Source organism: Cottoperca gobio, unplaced genomic scaffold, assembly GCF_900634415.1.
Source record: "Cottoperca gobio unplaced genomic scaffold, fCotGob3.1 fCotGob3_446arrow_ctg1, whole genome shotgun sequence".
In the NCBI taxonomy this organism is placed as follows: Eukaryota; Metazoa; Chordata; class Actinopteri; order Perciformes; family Bovichtidae; genus Cottoperca; species Cottoperca gobio.
This window is the reverse complement of record NW_021167015.1, coordinates 10,596-27,098: the sequence shown is the minus strand read 5'-3', so window position 1 is coordinate 27,098 and position 16,503 is coordinate 10,596. Positions and strand designations below refer to the sequence as shown.

General features: G+C 40.9%; 1 protein-coding gene across 1 annotated transcript; it reads right to left on the bottom strand.

Moving 5' to 3' along the window:
* Window positions 1-968: 968 nt before the first annotated feature.
* On the bottom strand, window positions 969-16,503 carry LOC115006043 (dematin-like). The gene is made up of 13 exons (XM_029428072.1): window positions 16,349-16,503; window positions 7,609-7,654; window positions 6,929-7,009; window positions 5,658-5,801; window positions 5,052-5,096; window positions 4,526-4,646; window positions 4,062-4,106; window positions 3,857-3,991; window positions 3,670-3,767; window positions 3,465-3,570; window positions 1,841-1,896; window positions 1,348-1,393; window positions 969-1,136 (listed from the first exon to the last, which is right to left on the bottom strand). The coding sequence occupies exons 1-13, from the start codon at window positions 16,501-16,503 to the stop codon at window positions 1,021-1,023; spliced, it is 1,194 nt and encodes a 397-aa protein (XP_029283932.1). The 3' UTR covers window positions 969-1,020.

Sequence of the window (16,503 nt, the reverse complement as noted above, 5' to 3'; positions counted from 1 at the left end):
AAACGACTACAAAGAGACACAAAACGACTACAAAGAGACACAAAACGACTACAAAAAGACAAAATGACCACGGAGAGACACAAAACTGACTACAAAGACACAAAATGACTACAAAAAAGACAAAACGACTACAAAAAGACACAAAACGACTACAAAGACACAAAATGACTACAAAAAGACAAAACGACTACAAAGACACGAAACCACTACAAAGAGACACAAAATGACTACAAAGAGACACAAAACGACTACAAAAAGACACAAAATGACTACAAGAAGACAAAACAACTACAAAAAGACACAAAACGACTACAAAGAGACACAAAACGACTACAAAACAACTACAAAGAAACACAAAACGACTACAAAGCAACTACAAAGAGACACAAAACAACTACAAAAAGACACAAAACGACTACAAAGACACAAAGTGACTACAAAAAGACAAAACGACTACAAAACGACTACAAAGAGACAAAACGACTACAAAACAACTATAAAGAGACACAAAACGACTACAAAAAGACACAAAACGACTACAAAGAGACACAACGACAAAAACTGACATGTCTGTGCCCATTGTTTTGTAATCCCCCATGACGACGGTGTAAAGATGCAGACTTTGCAGACACACACTTTGCTCGGTGGATCAGGGTCGTGCAGGAGGAGTTAGTGCGGACTTGCAGCTGTTCAGTAAAGACGTTTAAACAAAGTGCTGCTGACGCCACTCGCCATGCACATGCCACACAAACAACATGCTTACCTGAGCGGCTGCAAAGACACGACGACAGGAAGTTAGAGTCAGATCCACAACATGGAATAAACAAAGATCCTCACAGGACTGTAACACACTTTAAAGTACTGTGTAGTAATGCTGTGATGTTCTAGATCGCACTTCTTCATAACTCAAATCTGAACCCACGGAGATGAAACCTGCGACGCCTGCACATCATATAATTATCTGTTACCCTGCATGGAAGACATGTCCAACGCTCCTCAATACTGCAAGACTGAGATTCTTCACGTGTTGAACTTTTCTTCAGTTTTACAGCAATGCAGTGATAGTTGTCTGCACATGTCTGTGTGGGGGTGGTGATAGCCTAGTCTTCTAAATGACCTGTAATGTAATGTGTGCACTGCAGACAGGAGCTGTCAGAGATCCTTCTGCTCACTTTGAAGAGATGTTGCTCTCTCAATAATTAATGTTTACTAATGTTTAAAATATCGACATGGATTGTAACACTAGGTTACTGTGTGTAGTAACAAAGCTCCATATATGGTCTTTCCTTTATTTTTCATGTATTTCTTGTCAAACTAAAGCAGAAAATCTTCAGGGGGGGGTCCTACCTGGCTGTACTTTGTCTCTGTCTGTGGCAAACTCTGCAGACTGCATCTGCAAATACACAAAGAAAAGCATCTGACGTTCGATGTTATACATGTTACAAAGAGAGAATTCCCTAAAACATTACAGTCTTAAATCAGCTGGAGCAGCTTCACCAGGTTCATTATCTGCACGTCGCTTTTTACCTGCTGTAGCCTCAAACTCTCGACAAGAGGAAACGTTTTTTAAAGATGCAGCTTCTTCTTCTGTGGTTTTTAGAGGGGGTTGGTATTACAGCCTTTTAATGGATTTAAAATAAGACTCAATTGTCCCGACCGTCTAATCTAACTACAAGTTATCGACTCTTCCCGTTCCTCATCACTTCCTCTCAAAAAACCTTGTTGCAGCATCAAAGTGTCTTTTACAAAGCGAGGACTTTTGTTTTGAAATTACCGATGTTCATTTGACCGTTTAGTAAAATTCAAAAACAAAAACACTCCATAATGTTGGAACACTTACTCGGGTTAAGCCTGGGCCGGTGTGTGAAGGAGACTTTGATGCACTGGCTGACAAACCTGCAGACAAACAACAAGATCAGATTCATCCTGAGTCACAAACAGAAGAATCACAGACAGAAGAATCACAGACAGAAGAGTCACACAGACAAAATAGTCACACAGACAAAATAGTCACAGACAGAATATTCACAGACAGAAGAGTCACAGACAGAATAGTCACAGAAAGAAGAGTCACAGACAGAAGAGTCACACAGACAAAATAGTCAGACAGAATAGTCACAGACAGAAGAGTCACACAGACAAAATAGTCACACAGACAAAATAGTCACAGACAGAATATTCACAGACAGAAGAGTCACAGACAGAATAGTCACAGAAAGAAGAGTCACAGACAGAATAGTCACAGACAGAAGAGTCACAGACAGAAGAGTCACAGACAGAAGAGTCACACAGAATAGTCCCAGACAGAAGAGTCACACAGACAGAAGAGTCACAGACAGAATAGTCACAGACAGAAGAGTCTCACAGACAGAAGAGTCACAGACAGAAGAGTCTCAGACAGAAAAGTCTCACAGACAGAATAGTCTCACAGACAGAAGAGTCACAGACAGAAGTCTCACAGACAGAAGAGTCACAGACAGAAGAGTCCCAGACAGAAGAGTCTCACAGACAGAATAGTCACAGACAGAAGAGTCACAGACAGAAGAGCCACAGACAGAAGAGTCACACAGACAGAATAGCCACAGACAGAAGAGTCACTCAGACAGAAGAGTCACAGACAGAAGGGTCACAGACAGAAGAGTCAAACAGACAAAATAGTCACAGACAGAATAGTCACAGACAGAAGAGTCACAGACAGAAGAGTCACAGACAGAAGAGTCATAGAAAGAAGAGTCACAAACAGAATAGTCACAGACAGAAGAGTCACAGACAGAAGAGTCACTGACAGAAGAGTCACAGACAGAAGAGTCACACAGACAATAATCAGACAGAATAGTCACAGACAGAAGAGTCACACAGACAGAATAGTCACAGACAGAATATTCACAGACAGAAGAGTCACAGACAGAAGAGTCACAGACAGAAGAGTCACTCAGACAGAATAGTCACAGACAGAAGAGTCACAGACAGAAGAGTCTCAGACAGAAGAGTCTCACAGACAGAAGAGTCACACAGAATAGTCACAGACAGAAGAGTCACATACAAAAGAGTCACAGACAGAAGAGTCACGGACAGCAGAGTCACACAGACAGAAGAGTCACAGACAGAAGAGTCTCAGACAGAAGAGTCTCACAGACAGAAGAGTCACAGACAGAAGAGTCTCAGACAGAAGAGTCTCACAGACAGAAGAGTCACACAGACAGAAGAGTCACAGACAGAAGAGTCACAGACAGAAGAGTCTTACAGACAGAAGTGTCACAGACAGAAGAGTCACAGACAGAAGAGTCACTCAGACAGAAGAGTCACAGACAGAAGTCTCACAGACAGAAGAGTCACAGACAGAAGAGTCTCAGACAGAAGAGTCACATACAGAAGAGTCACAGACAGAAGAGTCTCACAGACAGAAGAGTCTCACAGACAGAAGAGTCACAGACAGAAGAGTCTCACAGACAGAAGAGTCTCACTGGTGTGCATGTGCGATCTGTCGGGCAGTGACTGTGTCTTCCTCCGAAAATGAACGGCTTTCTCCTTCTCCTCCTTCAGGATGAGACGACCCAGGTTAGACTTGATCTGGAACACAAACACAAAGCATCAGTCAATAGTGCTGGACAAGAGACACGAAACGACTTTAGTTATTACTGTCTGTTTCAGATTATTTTACCCACAAACCTTTTCCAGCTCTTGCTCCCGCAGCGTCTCTGCGTCGCCTGTCAGATCCTCAAACTCGTCTTCCTCCTGCAGCTCCTTCTTCTTCCTCCACTCGATCTCTACGATACGTCAAACTTCAGTTATCTCGAGCTACAAGTGTGTATTTTCTGTGTGTGTGTGTGTGTGTGTGTGTGTGTGTGTGTGTTACCCATGGCAGCCAGCGAGGGTGGGCAGGGCCAGTACTCGGTCTCTATCTTGGAGGGGAGGTTGGGGTCTGGAGGCTGAGCGGCAGGAAACATGGCCGACCGAATGACACCGCTGCCTTCCACATGTTTGTTCACATCTGCAGAGACAGAGAAACATGAAGAAGAAGAAACCGAGACGAACAATAAGCAACGTGAAGAAGAACTCACCTTGTTTGTAGATGGGGGGTTTCCTGTAGATGTTGGCTCCGTTATCTGAAAACACATCAAGAGTTCAGATCCAAGGATCAAAATTAATCATTTTATAATACATTTCATTTTCTATTTGTGCGCATGACAAAATGTATTAAAAATGTTTTCTAATTTAATGCATTTTATGGAAAAGGAGGAAGATCTTATATTTATTTTGCATTTCAAGGATATAGTTTGTCAAAAATAAAGTCTGAAGTCAAAATATTGAGACTAAATCAAACTGCTGGCGTACAATGTGGGGTCCGGTCCCCGAAAGGTCATCAGGTCCTCACTTTGTCATAACGTTTTGGTGTTCAGGATTATTTAAAGGGTTAGTCCCCAGTCTTTTGCATTTTTCAACATTAGTATTTTGACATTGTATGTGTGTGTGTGTGTGTGTGTGTGTGTGTGTGTGTGTGTGTGTGTGTGTGTGTGTGTGTTACCTGGTCGGTGGAAATGCTGCTGGCTGCCGCTGATCTTGCGTCCGGCCTGCAGCTGCAGCGTTGATCCTCCAGGAGAAACATTCTCCGTCTCCGTCTCGCTCTCCGCTCTGCGAGCCTTCACCTGGAGACAAAGACGCACAAATATAATACTTCTGATGAACTCTTCAACACGCCGCACACTCTCGTTCACATGCAGTCGGGAAGATAGGATTCTTTTAATAGAAGTTTTCCAGCATAATATGTTTACAAATACACAACATTTTCATATTTCTGTGCACATACATGTCGTCTATAATAATAATAAATAATAAAGTGCACCAGCATTACGTGCACTTACTAATGGAAGATTCAAAGTTCATCTACTGTATGAAACACTGTTCACCACAAACTGACTGAACGTCTTCAGTGTGCGGTAAATGCACCGCAGCAAGTAAAGAAACATCAGGAAGAACTTCTCATCACGAAGTCGACGATTGAACATTTACAGACTATATTAATAAAGTTAAAAGCAACATGCAGCTCTCACCTCAGGAGACATGGTGGGAGAGCAGGCGGGAGGAGACAGAGATCTCTGCAGAGCACAAACATTCAAACTCAAAACCATTTTTATAACGACTCTGAGAGCAGCTTCATCAAACACAGTGCACGAGACAGTGTGCACACTGTCTCGTGCACTGTCAGTAACATCATGTTGTGCAGAAGATATCTTCAGAGCGGGAGAAAAGTCTTTGAAAAATCTTAAAGGTGTTATTTAAATGACTTTGTGGTTTCAAACATCGCCGGTTAATTATGTTTTATTAAAACCTGAATGTCTGTTATTATACTAATAAAAGTGACCGTGAGTGTCATGAAAAGTCATTTAAATGAAATGTATTATTGTTAATAATGAGGAATAATATCGACCGACTGTCTGTGTGTGTCTGTGTGTGTGTGTGTGTGTGTTTGGTTGTGTGTGTGTGTCTGTGTGTGTGTGTGTGTGTGTTTGGTTGTGTGTGTGTGTGTGGTTGTGTGTGTGTGTGTGGTTGTGTGTGTGTGTGTGGTTGTGTGTGTGTGTGTGTGTGTGTGTGTGGTTGTGTGTGTCTGTGTGTGTGTGTGTGTGTGGTTGTGTGTGGTTGTGAGTGTGTGTGTGTACCTCTCTTGGCGGCGGGTCGTGGGGGGAGAAGGTGAGGTGCGGCTGGTAGGTCATCAGGTCCGGTCTCTCCACCTGCAGGATGGCCTTGTCTCTGGGCAGCGCTGCTAGGTCTCGGTAGCCCACCACCTGGTCGTTCACGCGCGCCTGAACGCACCACACACGCGCGGCAGGTTCGTGATGTTACACACTTTTTATTTGTAACTTTGTTTACTGTGATTTTTAACAACTGGTTTGATTACTGTATGATATATTAAGTCAGCTAAATGTACTGTATATATATATTATATAAATATATATTTATATAAATATATATTTATATAAATATATATTATATAAATATATATATATATAAATATATATTTATATATATATATATATAAGTATCTATATATATATATAAATATATATTTATATAAATATAGAATATAGAATATATATAAAATATATTTATATATATTTATAAATAATAGAATATAATATATAAATAGATATAGAAGAGGATATAATATATATTCTATTTCTATAGTTATACTATGATGTAGATACTATATATAGATAATTATCTCAATATCCATCTTCTCTTTTCTTCCTCTATTCGATCTTTTATAAAATATTATTGTATATATATACTTTCTTAATCTTCTCCGATGATAATATATATCCATCTTTCTATCTCTTTCTCTCCTTCTTCTAAGATATAATATATATATATAATCTCTATTTATATTTATATAATTTTATATCTAAATATTATAATTTATATTTATATTCTTTATATTATATATATATATATGATTATATACTTATATATATATTAAGTGACATATTTTGTGCACAATGAAAACAGAACGATACATAGTGGGGAAAAAGTTCAACGTACAATTAAAAAAAGAAAAATGTGAAAGTATAATAGAAATAGTTATCTGATATGTACGGAGGATTGGGGACACATGTGATTTTTATTTATTTTTTTAATACGTTTTTAAAATAAATTATTTTAAACTCAGATTTATTAAGTTTTTTAAATGTATTTAAATTCCGAGTTTAATCTCAGAACTCAAATACATTTTACACATGTGGCCCTAACCCTCTTCTATAGGTTAGAATTTGTTTTTATTAAATAGTAGGGGGGGAGCGCTGCATTATGCAGGGATTAAAAGAAAGATGTTCCACGTTATTATTATTATTATTATTATTATAAAAGGAGCCTTAGCGAGCATGTGATGTCTGCTACCGTCAGTAATAATGTGTCGGAGCAGGTTTGTGTTCACCGTGATGCCGGTGGCGGGAGACCCCGGGGTGCTGGCGCCCCTGTAACAAGGCAGGTTGACGGGGGTTCCCTGTCCCTCCACCTGCGACACATCACAGACATTTAGCAGGTCAATCACGTTCCTATCGGTACTTTGTGAAATATGACATTAAAACCTTTGTACCGAAGAAATAAAACTTGATGTTTGTTCTTTTTTATAAAAGAGATATTCTAACATACTTTATGTAAATAAACAAACGTGCTATAAAGTTAATAAATACTTTGAGTATGGAGGACTAAACCTGCCATTATAATGAATACATTAATAAAAACAAATAAATGTAAACAATGAAGAATGATTGATTTTTCTATTGCTGTACATATTTAATTATAAACCAAATGTTATATTTAATTAATTAATTGAGTTTTTAATGTATTATTATGTCACCTTTAGTTGAGTTATACAAACACATGTTATTAATTACTAACATGCTTCCTGTAAACGGTAATATTGTGTTAATCATAAAGAATAGTTTGAATATAAAATGTTTCTTATCAGTTTGTTTTGAAAGCAGATTATAATAACATGTTAATAAACTAGATAATAATAATAATAAACTATTCGTGTGTTATAATCCTGAACAACAAATATTTATTTAAATAATTAATATTTCCCTGAAGAGCTTTAAGAAGATTGATCACCTTCTGCATGACGGGAGAGAAACCTTCGTCCTGTTGTTCTAACCAGCTGGAACAGAAGCAAAGAGTCAGCAGTTATTACCCGTCAGATCTTCATCACTCGTCTTCGTCTCAAGTCTGAAGGAAAAAGTCATGAAATGTAATGTTGCTGCAGAGCAGACATTTAGGAGATGAGGTCACCTCACAAACTGCTCAGACAGACACACAAGGAACAAGTGCTCATGTTGGGGACAACATTCAGCCACACTTCCTGTGCCCCCCCTTCTCGTGCTTCTCTTTCATATGCCTCCCTCCTCCTCCTCCCTTCCTCTTCCTCCTCCCGGCTGTTTATCAGCTGGTGCAGCCGGGCCGACGCCCCGCTGTGTAACTCCTCCCTGCAGAGAAGCCGCAGACACACAGCCTCCCTTTTCTTTTTGTTACCATCTGATGTCGTCAGTGATGCGTTCAAGAGCACAAAACATTCCAGTTTGTGCCTGAAACTGACTGAAAATCACAAGTTTAATCTCGATGTTCTGATGATATGAAACTTCACGTTTCTATTCAACACAAACACTTCAAATCAACTCGTCTAATTTATATCTGGAATCTTCTCCTCTGTAACATCCAGCAGGAGACTCCTCTGTAACATCCAGCAGGAGGAGACTCCTCTGTAACATCCAGCAGGAGACTCCTCTGTAACATCCAGCAGGAGACTCCTCTGTAACATCCAGCAGGAGACTCCTCTGTAACATCCAGGAGGAGGAGACTCCTCTGTAACATCCAGCAGGAGGAGACTCCTCTGTAACATCCAGCAGGAGACTCCTCTGTAACATCCAGCAGGAGGAGACTCCTCTGTAACATCCAGCAGGAGACTCCTCTGTAACATCCAGCAGGAGGAGACTCCTCTGTAACATCCAGCAGGAGGAGACTCCTCTGTAACATCCAGCAGCAGGAGACTCCTCTGTAACATCCAGCAGGAGGAGACTCCTCTGTAACATCCAGCAGGAGGAGACTCCTCTGTAACATCCAGCAGGAGGAGACTCCTCTGTAACATCCAGCAGCAGGAGACTCCTCTGTAACATCCAGCAGGAGGAGACTCCTCTGTAACATCCAGCAGGAGACTCCTCTGTAACATCCAGCAGCAGGAGACTCCTCTGTAACATCCAGCAGGAGACTCCTCTGTAACATCCAGCAGGAGACTCCTCTGTAACATCCAGCAGGAGGAGACTCCTCTGTAACATCCAGCAGGAGACTCCTCTGTAACATCCAGCAGGAGACTCCTCTGTAACATCCAGCAGGAGGAGACTCCTCTGTAACATCCAGCAGGAGACTCCTCTGTAACATCCAGCAGGAGGAGACTCCTCTGTAACATCCAGCAGGAGGAGACTCCTCTGTAACATCCAGCAGGAGGAGACTCCTCTGTAACATCCAGCAGGAGACTCCTCGGTAACATCCAGCAGGAGGAGACTCCTCTGTAACATCCAGCAGGAGGAGACTCCTCTGTAACATCCAGCAGGAGGAGACTCCTCTGTAACATCCAGCAGGAGACTCCTCTGTAACATCCAGCAGCAGGAGACTCCTCTGTAACATCCAGCAGCAGGAGACTCCTCTGTAACATCCAGCAGGAGGAGACTCCTCTGTAACATCCAGCAGCAGGAGACTCCTCTGTAACATCCAGCAGGAGGAGACTCCTCTGTAACATCCAGCAGGAGGAGACTCCTCTGTAACATCCAGCAGCAGGAGACTCCTCTGTAACATCCAGCAGCAGGAGACTCCTCTGTAACATCCAGCAGGAGGAGACTCCTCTGTAACATCCAGCAGCAGGAGACTCCTCTGTAACATCCAGCAGGAGGAGACTCCTCTGTAACATCCAGCAGGAGGAGACTCCTCTGTAACATCCAGCAGGAGGAGACTCCTCTGTAACATCCAGCAGGAGGAGACTCCTCTGTAACATCCAGCAGGAGGAGACTCCTCTGTAACATCCAGCAGGAGACTCCTCTGTAACATCCAGCAGCAGGAGACTCCTCTGTAACATCCAGCAGGAGGAGACTCCTCTGTAACATCCAGCAGGAGGAGACTCCTCTGTAACATCCAGCAGGAGACTCCTCTGTAACATCCAGCAGCAGGAGACTCCTCTGTAACATCCAGCAGGAGACTCCTCTGTAACATCCAGCAGCAGGAGACTCCTCTGTAACATCCAGCAGGAGACTCCTCTGTAACATCCAGCAGCAGGAGACTCCTCTGTAACATCCAGCAGGAGGAGACTCCTCTGTAACATCCAGCAGCAGGAGACTCCTCTGTAACATCCAGCAGCAGGAGACTCCTCTGTAACATCCAGCAGGAGGAGACTCCTCTGTAACATCCAGCAGCAGGAGACTCCTCTGTAACATCCAGCAGGAGGAGACTCCTCTGTAACATCCAGCAGGAGGAGACTCCTCTGTAACATGTTTCTCTTTCTCTCTTAATTTATTTCCTCAGAAACATTTTCCTGATGAGTTTATGTCTCAATCTGTAGTTTCAAGTCTTCAACATGATGTTTCGTTAGTAACTTCTGGAAACATTTAAAATAGAGGATAAAGCAGCGTCTCTTTAAGGCGGGGCTACCTGTACTTGTGATCTCTCTCACACTTTGTGTTTTCACTTCATCAAAGTTAATTCAGCGTTCGGTTGATACTTGTTCATTTCTGGCTCCATAAAACCAAGATGGCGATGGCCAACAATGAAGATGGAACATTCTAAATATTGTCTTATTCAGAATAATAGAACATTTTTAGTGTGCAGGTAGATGTAGCCCATTTGTAACACACAGTGTATTTATGTCTCCAGATCCTCTGAAGACGACAGATTGAAGAGAAACTTCAAAGATTTGTTATGTTTCCTTCTCACAGAGACGACAGCTGTTCTCTTCTCTCACCTGTTCCAGACTCCAGTCTTAATGCTAAGCTAAGCTAACGGGCTGCATGCTCCTCACACGGAAAGTTGGTGAAGATAAAACAAAACAATTTAAAACAAATAATTAAATATATAAATAAAATAAAAAACACAAATAATTTTTTTTAAAACTGAGGATGGAAGCAGAAAGATGATAAAAGTTACAGAAGTGTATCTGCCTGTGAATGTTGATGTTAAAATAATAATAATTAATAATATATAATAATAAGTAATAATATATAATAATATGTAATAATATATAATAATAATTAATAATATATAATATGTAATAATATATAATAATATGTAATAATATATAATAATATGTAATCATATATAATAATATGTAATAATATATAATAATATGTAATAATATGTAATCATATATAATAATATGTAATAATATGTAATAATATATAATAATATGTAATCATATATAATAATACGTAATAATATGTAATGATATATAATAATATGTAATGATATATAATAATATGTAATAATATGTAATAATATATAATAATATGTAATCATATATAATAATATGTAATAATATATAATAATATGTAATAATATATAATAATATGTAATAATATATAATATGTAATCATATGTAATAATATATAATAATATGTAACCATCACCTGGGAACCATTACCTTATCGTGGTGGAGAGGTTTGTGTGTCCCTATGAACCTGAGAGCTGTGTTGTCTGGAGCCTAGTGCTCCTGGTAGGGTCTCCCAAGGCAAATTGGTCTCAGGCGAGGGGCCAGACTAAGAATGGTTCAAAACGACTTCATGAAAAAAAGGGAAAGGAAAGGAGAGACCCTGCCCGGAGGAAGCCCGGGGCCCCCGTCTGGAGCCAGGCCCAGAGGGAGTGCCCGACAGCGAGCGCCTGGTCGCCAGGTTTGCCACGGAGCCCGGTCAGGCACAGCCCGAAGAAGCTACGTGGTGCCTCCCATCCATCCATCCTGTGGGCCCACCACTCATGGGAAAAACCGCTGGGGTCGGGTGCGCTGTCACACGGGTGACAGTGATGGTCAGGGACCTCGACGGACCAGACCCGGGCAGCTGAGGGTGGCTCTGGGGACGTGGAACGTCACCTCTCTGTGGGGGAAAGAGCCGGAACTAGTGCGGGAGGTGGAGCGCTACCAGTTGGATCTGGTGGGGCTTACCTCTACGCACAGTCTTGGCTCTGGAACCGTACTCCTGGATAGGGGTTGGACTCTATTCTTCTCCGGAGTTGCCCAAGGTGTGAGGCGTTGGGCCGGGGTGGGGATACTCACTAGCCTCCGGCGCCGCTACGTTGGAGATGAGAGGGTCGCCTCCCTACGCCTTCGGGTTATGGGGGGGAAAACTCTGACTGTTGTTTGTGCCTATACCCCAAACCGCAGTTCGGAGGATTCGGCCTTCTTGGAGACCCTGAATGGAGCCCTGCAGGGGGCTCCAGTAGGGGACTCCGCAGTCTTGCTGGGGTACTTCAACGCACACGTGGGAAACGATGAAGACACCTGGAAAGGCGTGATTGGGAGGAAGGGCCTCCCTAATCTAAACCCGAACGGTCGTTTGTTGTTGGACTTCTGTGCTAGTCATGAAATGGCCATAACAAACACCATGTTCGAACATAAGGATGCTCATAAGTGCACGTGGTACCAGAGCACCCTAGGCCAAAGGTCAATGATCGATTTTGTAATCGTATCATCTGATCTGAGGCCGCATGTTTTGGACACTCGGGTGAAGAGAGGGGCGGAGCTGTCGACTGATCACCATCTGGTGGTGAGTTGGATCAAGGGGTGGGGGAAGACTCTGGACAGACCTGGTAAACCCAAACGGGTAGTGCGGGTGAACTGGGAACGTCTGGAGGAAGCCCCTGTCCTGGGGATCTTCAACTCACACCTCCGGCGGAGCTTTTCAGACATCCCTGTGGAGGTTGGGTGCATTGAACCTGAGTGGGCGATGTTCAAAACCTCTATTGCTGAAGCTGCGGTGATGAGCTGTGGTCTCAAGGTCTTAGGTGCCTCAAGGGGCGGTAACCCTCGAACACCGTGGTGGACCCCGGTGGTCAGGGAAGCCGTCCGACTGAAGAAGGAGTCCTTCCGGGTTATGTTATCCGGGAGGACTCCGGAAACAGTTGCAGGGTACTGAAGGACTAGAAGGGCGGCAGCCTCTGCCGTGTCAGAGGCAAAGCAGCGGGTGTGGGAGAAGTTCGGAGAAGCTATGGAGAAGGACTTTCGGTCGGCATCAAGGTGCTTCTGGAATACCATCCGGCACCTCAGGAGCACCATCCAAGCTGTGTACAGCAAGGGTGGGACCCTGCTGACTTCAACTGAGAAGGTTATCGGCCGCTGGAAGGAGCACTTTGAGGAACTCCTGAATCCGACTAACACGCCCTCTATGGTTGAGGCAGAGCTGGAAGCTGATGGGGGATCATCGTCAATTTCCCTGATGGAAGTCACTGAGGTAGTCAAACAACTCCACAGTGGCAAAGCCGCAGGGGTTGATGAGATCCGTCCAGAAATGCTGAAGGCTTTGGGTGTTGAGGGACTGTCTCTAGGGACTGTCTTGGTTGACACGCCTCGTCAACATTGCGTGGAAGTCTGGGACAGTGCCTAGGGGTTGGCAGACCGGGGTGGTGGTTCCCCTATTTAAAAAGGGGGACCAGAGAGTGTGTGCCAACTACAGGGGTATCACACTTCTCAGCCTCCCTGGTAAAGTCTACTCCAAGGTACTGGAAAGGAGGGTTCGGCCGGTAGTCGAACCTCTGATTGAAGAGGAACAATGCGGATTCCGTCCTGGTCGTGGAACAACGGACCAACTCTTCACTCTCGCAAGGATCCTGGAGGGGGCCTGGGAGTACGCCCATCCGGTCTACATGTGTTTTGTGGATCTGGAGAAGGCGTATAACCGGATCCACCGGGTAATACTGTGGGAGGTGCTGCGGGAGTATGGGGTGAGGGGTCCACTTCTGAGGGCCATCCAATCCCTGTACGCCCAAAGCGAGAGTTGTGTCCGGATACTCGACAGTAAGTCGGACACGTTCCCAGTGAATGTTGGCCTCCGCCAGGGCTCCGCTTTATCACCAATCCTGTTGGTGATTTTCATGGATAGGATATCGAGGCGTAGTCGTGGAGGAGAGGGGTTGCAGTTCTGTGACCTGAGGATCTCATCGCTGCTCTTTGCAGATGATGTGGTCCTTATGGCATCATCGGTCTGGGACCTTCAACAGTCACTGGATCGGTTCGCAGCTGAGTGTGCAGCGGTTGGGATGAGGATCAGCACCTCAAAATCTGAGGCCATGGCTCTCAGCAGGAAACTGGTGGATTGCCTGCTCCAGGTAGGGAATGAGCCATTACCCCAAGTGAAGGAGTTCAAGTACCTCGGGGTCTTGTTCGCGAGTGAGGGGACGATAGAGCGAGAGATTGGCCGTAGAATCGGAGCAGTGGGGGCGGTATTACAGTCACTTTACCGCACCGTTGTGATTATCACATGTAATAATATGTAATAATATATAATAATATGTAATCATATATAATATATACATATATGTTGATGGATAAAGTATGTAACGTTTTATCCTCACACTACAACATATATACATACATATATATTTATATATATATGTATGTATATATATTTATGTATATATATATATATATATATATATATATATGTATATATATACATATATATTTATATATATATATATATATATATATATATGTATATATACATATGTATGTATATATATACATATATATATATACATACATATATATATAAATATATATGTATGTATATATATATATATTAAACAATTAAAATTAAAACAAATTAAATTAAAACAAACAAAATAAAATGAAGATACAAAATAAAAGGTTCCGCGTGGAGTCTGAGAGTCTGAGCGACAGCCGGCCGAGAGCTTGTGATCTCTGAGAGCTTCTACCTGCCACACACTCATCAAGGATCAGCGTGTGTGTGTGTCCCATTAGTCCACTCACACACACACACGCACACACACGCACACACACACACACACGCACACACACACACACATCATTTAAACTCATACAATCAGGTGCAAAACATGTCGGAGGCTTTTTAACACAAAGGATGTTTTCTGTCTGCGCCTCAGATAAATATTATATATACATATATATTAAAATATTAAATATTATATATACATATATATCATATATTAAAATATGATATATATGTATCATATATATATTAAAATATTATATATTATATATATATATGATATATATATATTTTAATATATAATATTTTAATATATATATGATATATATATATGATATATATATTAAAATATTATATATTATATATATATGATATATATATATTTTAATATATAATATTTTAATATATAATATTTTAATATATATATGATACATATATATCATATATATATTAAAATATTATATATTATATATATATGATATATATATATTTTAATATATAATATTTTAATATATATATATCATATATATATAAAAATATTATATATTATATATATATGATATATATATATTTTAATATATAATATTTTAATATATATATATCATATATATGCTAAATAAACGAGTCGTGCTCAGACACATTATTGCCGATCAGAGTGATGTTTAAAAAATAAAATGATAATATCGTGTAAATAATCCATTATATAATAATTTCTTTACATTCTTACTTTGTCACATTAACACAAACTAAACAATAAATAAAGTTAAAGATTAATTTGACTGATAGGTTTTTTACAGTTTCGTTTTATTTGTTTGACTAAAGTTAAAGTTAATAAAGAAAAGCAAAACTAAATTCACATTGACATGAAATATGTGACGAGATAAACCACAATATAAAAAATTAATTCATTTGTATTATGTTCTTTACCATTCTATTTATTATCTACTGTTTTAATTTAAATGTAAATAATAACTTTTTGTTGTAAAGCTCTTTGAGCGCTTCATAAATCTTATTATTAAATCATATTATTAATAACAAGTTTAATAAGATTATTACTGGACTTCACTTTAGATCTTAAACTAAATCTATTTAATTTATAACTAATGTTTGAAAGCAGTAAATAAGTATTTATAGTTGAACATAATAACAAAATAAATCTTAATATTATATTTATTTTTATAGGAAAGTATGACGTCTGTTTTGCATTTTATTTGAAGTGTTTTGTCCTCATGTGGTCGTCGCGTCGCTCAACGATGAGTCGACTTTAAAGCAAGAAGGCTTTAAAGATTTATTAGGCTGCATTGAAACATTTCTTTACGCAGTATGTTTCCTCAGATGTGAATATGTTCTCGTGTTTAAAGTATATATATTTGAGTTTAGGACAAAAGGAGACATTTAAACTTGTCAACATGAGCTCTGAGAGTGAAATGAGCATTAATGTCATTAACAGACACTTTATATTATACATTTATATTGTAATCACACACGTCTTCTGGGGATAATAAGGAACATATATATATATATTAACATATATGTAATAGTGAATATGAGCTGCAGAGAGCAACATGACAAAGTGCTCTGCAGACTCACGTGTTCCAGATGTTTATTATGTTTATTATAAAGAAGCATCTTCAAGCTGAAGTCTGAAAACACCTGGAACATTACAACCCGACATGTTTGTTATGGTGTAGAGATGAAGCTGTGGCCTTCAGCTGGGGAGGATGGAGGGGGGGCAAGTGCGTCTGCAGCAACACGATAGAAACACAGCCTGCACGCCCCCCCTCACACCCGGAAACACACGAGATCTGCTGCTTTTAAATATTCTTTCAGCGAATGTGGAGAAAAGCGGTTCTTACCTGCGGACAGGATGAACACAGGGAGGCTCGTGACGCTCCTCTCCTGCAAGAGAAGACGGACGGGAGGAGGAGGAAGGGTGGAGGAGGGGGGGCTGTTTCCTGTTGCTCCAGCGGGCCGGTCCACCCTGATGTGAGGGGGGGGGGGGGCAGCCCAT

What these genes read in the sequence shown, in the direction of transcription:
- LOC115006043 (XM_029428072.1), bottom strand. Translation starts at nt 16,503, where the DNA reads ATGGGCTGCCCCCCCCCCCCCTCACATCAGGGTGGACCGGCCCGCTGG. An exon ending in TCTCTCCCGTCATGCAGAAG is followed by an intron (nt 7,010 to 7,608) that starts GTGATCAATCTT and finishes GATGTGTCGCAG; the next exon opens with GTGGAGGGACAGGGAACCCC. An exon ending in GGGAGCAAGAGCTGGAAAAG is followed by an intron (nt 3,571 to 3,669) that starts GTTTGTGGGTAA and finishes TTTGTGTTCCAG; the next exon opens with ATCAAGTCTAACCTGGGTCG.